The sequence below is a fragment of the Scomber japonicus genome, chromosome 2 (genome assembly GCF_027409825.1).
Source record: "Scomber japonicus isolate fScoJap1 chromosome 2, fScoJap1.pri, whole genome shotgun sequence".
Classification (NCBI taxonomy): domain Eukaryota; kingdom Metazoa; phylum Chordata; class Actinopteri; order Scombriformes; family Scombridae; genus Scomber; species Scomber japonicus.
Window position 1 is genome coordinate 28,686,877 of NC_070579.1, and position 11,608 is coordinate 28,698,484.

At 38.8% G+C, this 11,608-nt stretch overlaps 2 protein-coding genes across 2 annotated transcripts in view; one reads left to right on the forward strand and one right to left on the reverse strand.

Annotated features, from left to right (window-relative positions):
• LOC128372529 (phospholipid phosphatase 3-like) overlaps window positions 1-1,306 on the reverse strand; it is a 6,818-nt gene extending 5,512 nt beyond the window's left edge. The window contains exon 1 of the mRNA XM_053332626.1: window positions 853-1,306. Within this exon, the coding sequence (XP_053188601.1) occupies window positions 853-1,060 (208 nt within the window). The 5' untranslated portion in view covers window positions 1,061-1,306. The remainder of the gene's footprint in view (window positions 1-852) is intronic.
• Window positions 1,307-10,187: 8,881 nt separating this feature from the next.
• On the forward strand, window positions 10,188-11,394 carry LOC128366209 (uncharacterized). Its single transcript, XM_053326895.1, has 3 exons — window positions 10,188-10,430; window positions 10,553-10,586; window positions 10,954-11,394. Exons 1-3 carry the CDS (start codon window positions 10,188-10,190, stop codon window positions 11,340-11,342), a joined length of 666 nt encoding a protein of 221 aa, XP_053182870.1. The 3' UTR covers window positions 11,343-11,394.
• The last annotated feature ends 214 nt before the right edge of the window (window positions 11,395-11,608 follow it).

An 11,608-nucleotide genomic window follows, 5' to 3' on the forward strand; every position in this document is an offset into this window, starting at 1 on the left:
CACGAGCCAGCTGGCACGGAGAGCTCGAGAGCGCGCATGGGTGGAGAAAGAGAGCCGGAGACACACATGCAGATGAAGACAGCAAGAACTTGAAAAACTTTCTTTTTGTTTGTTTTTTTTTCTTTGTGTTTACAAAGTGATATTACTGTAGTTTGCTAAGAGAGAGCCTGAACAGGAAGGAATATGTTTGTAGGGGACCTCACCAGTAATCTTGTTAGATAGATTTTGTTTGAATAAATAAACAGCTGCAATTAACAATAATTGTCAGTTAATCTGCCAATTATATTTCAATTCATAGATTAACAGTTTGGCCCATAGAATGTAAAAAGAAAATGAGAAATGGCCCTCACTTTATCATTATATTAGACAAAGAAAAGCAGCAAATCTTCACAACTAAGAAGTTGTTACTATAGAGCATAGTTAGTCATATATATATATATATATACACATATGACTAACTATGCTCTATACATTATATTAATTTAATAGCTGGCAATCGACTAATTAATTAATAGACAGTACATATTTTTAAACTGACAAGTTGATTTGTAAAAGTAGAGTTATTTTTCAGGGCTGAATCGGTAGCCCTTCAGCTACACCTTACACTATAATGAAGTTTAGTGCAAACAAAATCCTATAACACCACATGACCTCAAATTTGGCCTTTAATACTACACGAATGCAAATTTCACTGACCCCCATATGCATTTATTGCAGGGCTACTTGGATATTTTACAGGTGCTTGATTAAGTCCACTCCACACCCACATGTTAGTAAAGTATGCATATCTCTCTACAAAACAATATATTAAACGGTTGAAATAACACAATTATTGTTGATTTACATATTTACCAAGAAAGAGGCACAGGAGGTCTAAGCCGACCAGAAGCTTTCTTTTGGATAAAGCAGGTCCAGTTTTCTCTATGAATTTCTTCCCAGTGCCGTTGTCCATCCCCATCCCTGCTGCGGCCAGGCTGCTCTTGTTGTCCGTCAGTTTTAACTGGAGGTCCGCGCTGGAGACGACCACACCGGCACTCTGCGGCCCAAATGTATCCAACATAACGTTTGGCTGCGGGTGAAGGCTCGGAGAAAAGAACTTGTTGGCATCAGAAACTTGAGAGCGCCCTAGTAGTTCAGTGGTTCAACTCCTGTTCAGAGCTGCGGAGAGACTGGAGGAACATCCACAAGTTGCCACCGTATTTAATATGTTCCCCACGGCATGTGTTGCTCACCGTCAAAGCAAGGTGTCTTTTTTACGCATTGTAAGTGTCATCACACTGTCTGCAGGATCTGTCCTGACTGGTAGGAGAAGATCATTCACCTGGAAGAAATGCACCACGGTGAAACGGAAAACTCCAGACTGGTTGCGAAATAGACTGGGAATAAGATCTCTCTCTCTCTCTCTCTCTCGCTCTCTCTCTCTCCATAAATTTCATCAACAGACATGTGTCATGATGACGGTGGTTGTGGAGGCAACATGTCTCCATAACTGTGATTCAGCTTTGACACTGTGATAACCTTTTTTTCTGTTTTATTTATTTATTTATTTTGCTTTTGGTTTTTGTCATTTTTCAATAGAATTGGATATGTGGGATATGGGAACCAATTTCCATATATCTGTACATAGTAACCATTTTAACTTGCCTCCTGGTTATCTTTGAATCATTTGTTAAACAACTTGCATAAGCATGTGGTTGTACAGTACCACTTCACTTTCTGATACTGCCAGGGACATTTTATAAAGGGTTTATATGTTGGAACTAACAGCTTTTTTTTACTGGGTACTAAAATGACAAAAAGAGAGAAGCAGTTGCTAGTATGCTGTATTATACATATGAGGCTATACAGCAAGCAGCCTGTTAACTTACCTCACCACAAATGAAACAGGTTTATTGCCATGGTGCCAGGTTTGGTGCATAATAGAAATCCCCCCCAGAAAAAAACACAATCACAAAAGATAAGTGATATAACCATATCATATATTGGCTCTGTCTTATAGTAAAAAAAACAGTGTAAACATGAGAAGATGTGTTTTTTTACCCTTGGTTAAGCTATGTGCCAGTCTGTTTCTTATATGGGTGCAGTGACTTCCACTGGTTGCCTGTCAATCATCAATTACTATGAAACAAATCTTAATAAAGGGTGCTTGGAACTTACCTTGGACATTGCAGCTTTTGCTGTTCATTACTTCATGGCTGTGTTGCCTCTACGTACTAGTTTTGTGTCCCTCTTAAACAAGTTAGTCGATCAAACTGTGAAGTACAATTAAGAATATATATTGGGAATGAAACATTAGTTCATGCATGAAACAAAACTGAAAAAGCAGAAATTTCAAAGGTTTTAAATCAAACGTTTTAGAGAAAATTGATCACTGATCATTGCTCACTCCCCCTGCTCTATTTAATGCATGTTATCCAAGACTTACTCACTCACAAGTAACCATGGAGGGAGCTGATGTAGCACTTTGCCTCACAGGAGGAGGATAATTAAGCAAGTAGGCTATACTGCCACCTTGCTGTGATTACTTGCTGAAAACTGGATTACAGATTGCTGTTTAGTATGAACCTGTTGACTATAAAGATCAATGCTTTTTCTTTTCTTTTTTCTATTCAATTAATTTCTTTTCTTGTTTTTCAGTTTCTTATATGTTGGAGTTTGGAGGTGGGAAGGGATATACAGGAAGGGATGCTTTTGTTTATACCGTATGTTTTCATAAACAATGTGGGAAATGAGTTTCAAAAGTAAAAGAAATGTTCACGTCATATAGGACCTATAAAAGTTTTTTTTTACTCAGCAGAGCAGTGCAGTAAAAGAAAGCAACATGAATAAAGGATTTGTAATTTCATTCTTACTACAAGTGTGTTTGCTGTATTGAGGGTGGGACTGCAGTTGTAGCACAAAGCATTTAGAATAAATAGACTCTCTGCAGTAGGTGGCAGCAATAGCACTGCTCGGGTAGCTTTCAGTTGTCTTCCCTGCTGACAGTAAGCAATTCTTGTTTTCATTTCTGCTTCTATACAAAAATAGAAAGACAGCAGCATGACAGCGAGAGACAGAGAGAGAATGAGACCGAGAGCGAGAGAAAGAGTACATGAAGTTTTCTGAATGTGAAGTGAAAACAGAGATTTCCCTTATGTGAGAAAACCCATCACATGGTATTTTCTTTTTTTTTTTTTTTTTTTTCAAAAAGGCCACTACGTAATCATGACCACAGAAAGTCCAGCCATGCATATGAAAACTACATCCACCCACAAGAGCGTGGGTGCGGTTATGTGTGTTTGTTTTAGTAAATTTCGTCATTAGAGTTGTAGTTAATAATGATAATAAAATTTGATATAGTTCATAACCAACGCTTCCGTTCAGCTTTCACCAGCATTTCATCATCTGCGGTAAGGAAGATTGAGTACTGGTGACTAATTGATATCATCCTTCCATGATGACATATTACACTACTGCGGCTGAGTAATGTCGTATACATATATATACTTCCTCTGATGAAAGGTGGAAAAGCAAGCACTTACCACGTTTACCATCAGGATCATAAATTACATCAGACCAATACACATGTAAATGATCTATACAGACCAACTAAACAGTTGTACCACAGGGCGCGCTCACACACACACACACACACACACACACACACACACACACACACACACACACACACACACACACACACACACACACAGCAGGTTTTTGTTATTACACATTACCTTAATCATTAAGACTGGAAGTACCTCCTAATAGTCAGGTAAGCTGTTGGTTTTTTTGTAAGATTACCTTTCTTGAACAAATATGGAAACTTTTGAGGAATGCTGTGTGTGGGTGTGTGTGTGTGTGTGTGTGTGTGTGTGTGTGTGTGTGTATGTGTGGTTATGCTTATGTTTGCACAGTTTGGTTAGTTTCATTAGGGAACAGAAGACATGGGTTTTTGCTCTGCATGAGCATATGACCTTACACTGACTGACTGTCATACTCGTAACACTAAATTTCTCATTTTCTATGTTTAACACTAACTTCCCCATCTCAGTTTACCACTCCGCCACAGAAGTCCCAGTGTTTTTCCCATCACACTTACTGTTTTTATTCTCAGTTGTCATTCCTCATGATGTTTTAATAACTGAAGTGCTTAGTTTAACAGTCAGTGTGTCATAAAATCAGATTATGTCATATGGGAACACCAAGATGTGGAGGAAGAAGTCAGTGCAAAATTAAACACCTGCAAAAGAAAGAAGGTTCCTCATGCAGCTCAAGCTTTCTAACATATGAAGATGACAAAAAACCACATCCCACCCCCACTCAAAACTGGGGAAAACATGCACAAAACCCCAAGAGGAAATTAAGGGAGAGAGGGGTTTCTTCAAAGAAGCCCCCTCTCTCCCTCAGACAGCAATACTGGAAAATGGAAATAACTCTTAACAGAATAATTATACAGTATAAAAGAGAACAGATTGCAATCAAACTTCAATAATTAAGTCCAACATGAATTCTTTTTTTTCCCCAGTTCAAGGCACTATGAACGTACTATTCATGCAAACAAGGTTGAGTGATGAAGGATTGGGACAACCTATTACTGATTTCCTTAAATGTTATGTTTGGATTGGAGATTGTAGATGGTTGATCAAAATAGTATATATTATTGTTGTCAAGCAATTATTAAGATACATTAATTGAACTAGAAAGTTCACCATTCACTTTGGACCAAGTAAAAGATAAGTCCACTGGTTTGGATATGACTCATTAATGAGCTAGAAAATCTGTATTAAGTTTAATGAAAGTTTTAAGCTTATCTGAAATTTAATAAGAACTGAATCCAAACAACAGAATAGAATAGAATACTCTTGTCACTCTAGCACACACAAAACCAAGTCACAAATGGATCACTTTCTAATATCAAAACAGACTAGATGTGAAGTCAAGGACTGCTAATAGGACAGAATAGTAATATCAGCGCTCCAATATCTTTTATTTACTTAGATATTAAAGTGGTTAATAGTCCACCGAGATTGCATTTCCATATAAAGACTTTTTAAAAGGACAAACTTATTCTACATCACTCATCAAACATTGGAATGGCTAAAATTAAAATTATAGAAAGACAACATTTTGGATGAGTCAGAAAACTCACATCAGGAACTACTTAGGTTTCAATACAACAAATGCAAACAAAATGTTAAGGGTGATGTAATTGTGGACAATAAAGAGAACATTTAAACCACCAGAGCTCTTGACCGTGTGTGTGTGTGTGTGTGTGTGTGTGTGTGTGTGTGTGTGTGTGTGTGTGTGTGTGTGTGTGTGTGTGTGTGTGTGTGTGTGTGTACAAAACAAACAAAATTCAGACTGCTTAGTTGGGGACTGCTTGTCCAATTGAGGTGTCCCCAATTTGGAAAAAGATGATTTTTGGGTCAGTGGTTAAGGTTAGGGTTAGGGGAGGTGGTGCATGGGATCATGTTTGCTGTGTGCCACCACTCTACAATTGGACTTAAGTCAATACCCTTTCCTGGCATGAAACACAACAGTAGGGTTAAAACTTCACTCTTAAACTTGGACATTCAAATTATTTGCAAGTGATTATCATGTAGATTGGAGTCTGTACTTCCAGGCTTTCATAATGTACAAAAAGTATTGAATATATATTATATGCCAGAATGGATGCACCAGATATGGCTCTGATATTGGTAAAAGGCATTGTGAGAATTAAATGCCCTTTACTGTTTGCAACACTAGACCAATTTGAATTTGCTACTTTCTGTAAATGGGTAGGATACTGTTTAATTAATCTGAAATTCTGACTAACAATGTTATTTCTTAACCATTTAATGTCTATCAGTAGATCTGATAAGGGTGTCCTTTGTCAGGCATCATATTTACAATAGCACCAGAATCCTTTACCATAGCAGTCAGGACACATAAGAGGATCTCTGCAGTCAGGTAAGGAGATATAGATCATTGCATAACATTATTCGAAGATGACATATTTTTGTTTTTTGCAGACTTATCAAAAAAACTGGCCCTCTGGGATGTAATTAAGACTTTTGAATTATTTTCAGGTTATAAGGTAAATAATGCAAAATCCTCTTTAATATTATTGAATGAAAAAGAAAGATGTAGTTCTATGAGTTGTCCTCCTTCAATTAAATAAATCATTTTACTTATCTAGGCATATGCATAGTTCTTGAAGATGTGGGAAGAAGTGTTCAAACCAATTACAATCCTATTCTTGAATCAATTTATGAATTAATTGAAAGATGGTATTATATGATTAATCAGTCATTTGGACTGGAAAATTATAAAACGTGATCAACTACAAATGTATTGCTGCCTAAATGCTACAAACAAATGATGTAAAGAATATTGTGATGACAGCAAGTAGTTGCTCAATGATTTTCTTCGTCACAGCAGCATTGCAACATTGATTGCAACATTGATTCTCGAAAGCATTGATATTTATACAACAGGCTAATGAAAAACAGGTGGAACTGAATATAGGAAATAAATATAAAGAGACAACATACAGTATTTATTTACACTAAGAGGTTTAGAATGACTTATCAGCTACAGAGTTGTTTGATTCAGTTCACATACATAGATGGAGCTAAAATTGATACAGTACACATCAACTGGTTTTTGGGTATTTTTCTGATTATCAGTTGAGATTTTTAATTGAGCGTTTTGAATTTAGTACCCTTAACTGACTGCCTACACATATCTTTGAACATTTCTCAGTGACAGTCATTTCCTGTCTCATGGCTGTCTTTATATAGCACTTCTCTTTCGGTAAACAACCACGAATATTCCCTTAATATTTCTCTCTTTCCAAACTGTGCAGATATAATCAGCTGACCATGCTTTGATCAGCAAGAGAATGTGTTTGAGTTTGACTACCAAAATCCTAGTGTAAACTCTCCTGCTGGAGATCAGATAACCACATGGTGCTGAAGTGCTGAAGGGAAAGTCCTCCTCAGTAATTACATCAGTTACATATTGACACTAATGGATAGATTCATGTTGACTTCTTAAAGCAAAAGTCACTGAGGCCTAAAAATACAGTTGATATGTACTGTAAGCCCTGCTCACCTGGAGCAAAGTTACAAACATAATATGCATTTATTCAGTACCGGTCCACAGTCATGTGTAAAGAAATGTGGCTACGGGGCATAAATATGCATAAAAAAGACATTCAAACTTATTGGGAGCATTGTACAGTTCATAATGAGATTATTGTATGGTTCATTGCTGATTCATCCTATATTTTTCTGCCTTGGATTACTTGCTGAAATAGAGATGTTTACCGATACACCACCATACTAGGCTAAGAGACCTGTTGCATATGGGTATGGTAACATACTCAGTGTTAGGGAATTTTCCATCATTAATATGCACTGGGTCAAACTAGGCTTTGCGGTCATAGCAAGGCCTCACTAAATGTTGGGTTCAGACACTGTCTCCCCTTGAGATAGTGGTAAGCAGTGAGTCTGCTCCTTTTGGGGACAACAGGAGGCATTCTGATAGTGTTGCTTTAGCAGCCGAGGTCAGATATGTGTTTGCCTGTTTTCCCTGAATGGGGTAAAGGTAACTGGAGTCAGAGGTTTGATATCATGTTGGATGTACTGTAGGACAAAGGTGCTGAGTGTCGTCTAAGCAATGTTTTGTCTATAGACCAGTAGACTAAATTCTGTATATTGTAGATGTGTTGGATCTGCCCATATTTGGGCATGGCTCAACCTTGGGCATTATCTGTGTGGTTTAAAGTCCACCCCCGGAGGAGAGAAACTTCAGAATTGAAGGAAGCATCAGAACATAACGTATACTGATTATTCATTCACTTCTCCTTCATGAAGTAAATAAACCTTTTCAATACAAGACATCCTGGACTCCTGTCTACTCTCTCCATTGATATATGGGCTGCATAATTAAAATCTTGTTTTGTGCAATATGTAAGAATTATGTAAGAGCTTTGGTTTGAGACATTCAAAAATGAACAAAAACTATTAATAGAATGTGAAGAAATAACACAATGAGACCTCCCCAGACTTCTCTGCTTGGTGTCTATGTAAATAACTCAGGAGAGTTTTTGCCTGGAAAATCCAAAGGATGTGATATTTGCAACCTCTGAAACCTGCATTGTTATTGTTGATGATGAACTGAATTTCTATTTGCACATCTACAACATCAACAAATTAGCCTTCAGTTACCTCTTTTTTGATTCTTGTTGCTGTCTGTCTCAGTCAAGTTCAAGGTCAAGGTCAACTTTATTATCCCTGAGGGGCAAATTGCGGTACAGCCAGCAGCAATCACATATAATATAAAATAAACAATGAAGATTTCCACAAGTAAAAGACACAACACACAGGTCACTCATTGAGGACCTTGATGGCAACAGTAACAAAAGAGTTCTTAAGTCTATTTGTCCTGCACTGAGATAATCTGTATCTGCGGCCAGACGGAAGCAACACAAATTCCACAGCCAGAGGGTGAGACAGCTCAGCAAGGATTGTTAGGGCATTGCTTAAAACTCTCGCCTTGTAGAGCTGAGGGAGGTCATGGTACCCACCACCTTACGACACACTTCAACAATTCCCAGAAGTCTGTTTTTTGTTTTTAACATTAAGAAGGTCAAACCAGCTAATAAAAGTAAAAGTTAAAACAAACATGTATAAAACATCCTCATAAAAGTGCAATCAACATTAAGAAGGCGAAGCTTGGCTAAGAAATGCAGGCGCTGGTGGGCTTTGTTATTAACAGAATCAGTGTGGTGATCAAAAGTCAATTTGTCTTCAATGACAGAATCTGTTTTAACTTTTTCAATACCATGTATATTTCACATCTCATTATAAACCCCTACTCAGCACTATTTGCATTCTCATGAAATGTAAAAAGGAAATGAAAACTGTTTAGCAGATAATTTACCAAAAACCACCACTAAATGACAGATGTCCAGTATGTTAGACTTCATTATACAAATCCAGAGCACAGTTTCCTTCCATGCCCTATAATAATGAAAGTTCATCTTTTGGCACCCATATGAAAATGTACTCATTCTTCCCTCTTCTACTTTTCCTCTCAGTCTCTTAGCCTCTTCCGTCTCACACATGATGTGTGTGGGGAATTACCGTAACCTATTCTTTTTTAGGGAATATCTACCCTTGCAACCTGTTCCAACCCGTCCCTCTATCCCCCCAGCCCACCCACCCACACACATACACACACACACACACACACACACACACACACACATACACATACACATACACACACATACATACACAAACAAACACACATACAAAATGGGGCATTCCTGTATGTTTTACATAAACTCAGAATTACACTCTGGTCTGATGGTCAGCAGCACGCATCCCATTATTTTTTGGGAATATCTTTTTTTTGGCAACCTGTTCCAGCCCATCTCTCTCTCTCTCTCTCTCTCTCTCTCTCTCTCTCTCTCCCTCTGTCTCTTAGTCGCACACAATGGGAGATTCCGGTGTGTTTTTTATAACCTCAGATTCACAATCTGATCTGATGGTCAGCCGCACGTTTTTGATGTGTGTAAACCTGGGAGACTGACGCTGTGAGCTTGTTTTAGTTTGATGATGAAATATACATACATGCATGGATCACATGCCTCACTTTATGGCACTATGGCCCTGCTTCTCCTCAACATTTAGCTTGTCTGACTGCATCCACAAATAAAAGTTTCTGAAATGTGAGCAATGTAGTCCAAAAGTGTGTTTAATCTCCATTGTGCTGTGAGTTTCAGTTTGAAGAGGGAAAGCTGAGCCTTTGTTTGACTGTGTCGGAACGTAGTGAAGCTGGAGTACGCGCAGTATCTTTCTCTCTTTCGTTTTCCATCGGGCACGCTGCTTCAAGCGCACTTGCGCAATTGCTGGGAGCGCCTTTCGGAAAATCTGCGCCTCTCGTTTTCTCACCTCCTGTACATGCAGTGAAGGAGGGGGGCGTTGCGAGGAGGCGAGAGGGAAACCCATGACTTCCGTGTTTTTCCTCCGTGTCTGAAACTGACAACACGCTATAAAAACGAATCATGGTGTTCACATTGCGACATTCATCTCAGGAGCTGGACTCTGGTGATCTCAAGAGGACTATTTTGTGGAAGTTTACTCACTTAACAACTGGAGCTGTAAAACTTCCAAATATTGCAAGAAAGCTTTTACTTCTACAGCCGACTAATGGAACATCAAAACACAGACATGGACACAGAGTCTCTTCAGAAACGCGAGAGACGGCGTGGAAGCTGCCTGGACGTTTTTCTCGTCGTGTCCATTATTTTCCTGTTTGCAGCGGTGGTGACTGTGGCTGCTGGTGGAGTGATGATTATGATGGAGCTGAGGTCCAAAGTGGATTCCTCATCTCCCTCCTCAGAGTCTATGACTTCAACGTTAACAGGAGACACACCATCCCCAGCATACAAGGTAACAAACGACAAAAAAAGTGCATAAAATTGTAGATTGTTTGCCTTTATTTTTCTGTCAACCCATGTCCCCTTCATATATCTGACTTTTAATCCACTTCATCTTTTCTGTTTTGTCAACAGATGCAGAATTATGCCTACCTGGAAGCCACCTCAAGTAAGTCTACATTTACGTTCACATTAAACAAACTTTCCTGATTCATGCTGCATGTTTGAAAAACATACGCTATGCAGAAAATTATAAGAATAATTCAATAAATAATTAGGCTACAGTAGGTAGATGATGGAGTCCTTTACTTTCAGCTAATATCATTAAGGTACCATGAAGTCGTGTGTCATTTACCAAATTTAAAGATAAATTAAAACCCATCATCTGTCACATTTAAAAGATTTCATGTGGTTCTCAGGTGGGCCAAATCAGTTCATAATGAGGGCAAAACAACCACTGAGATTAATGGAGTCTGATAAACTTGTGATAAACATTGTAAACAAACTAAATGAAATGTTTTTGTCTTCCCCTACAGGTGTTTTGAAGAACTACACCATGTCCTTTGCTGCAGTCAAGTACGGCTTAGGGCAATCTGTTGGAAGCAACTTCGTTTTTGACTCCAACAAACAATCACTGCAAGTCAAACGGACAGGGACCTACTTCATGTACATTGATCTCAAACTCACCTGCACCAGCACATGCAACACAGGCCTCCTCAGAGTGCGTCTTGACAAGGACCTCCTCACCTGTGAGGTGGAACTTTCAGCAGAAGACCCAACACCTAAGAGCAGGAAGTGCTGGACAGTGAGCCAGATTCACGAGAACACACCGCTGCTCGCTCAGATGGAAATACCAAAGGAGGGACTGAAGAACTGGAAACTGGAGCTGAACAGCTCAAAATTTGGCGTGTTCCTTGTGGACTAATATGGACACTGTAGAGCCGCTTCTGTCCTCAAAATGCAGGTCTGCCCGTGACCTTCAGGTCATAACTAAAGCAAAACACCAGTTTGTGTTGTGGGTGGAAATGGGCAGGCACTGGCGTCATTTTCAAAACTTTCAAAAGGGGGATTTCTGGCAAACTAAAGATGTAAGACCACAACGCTTAGTAGGGTGTGATGGTGGAATCTTCAGAGAAGTTGTGTGGTACGATAATGCAGGCTGGATGTGGGATAGACAAGACACTGACCTCA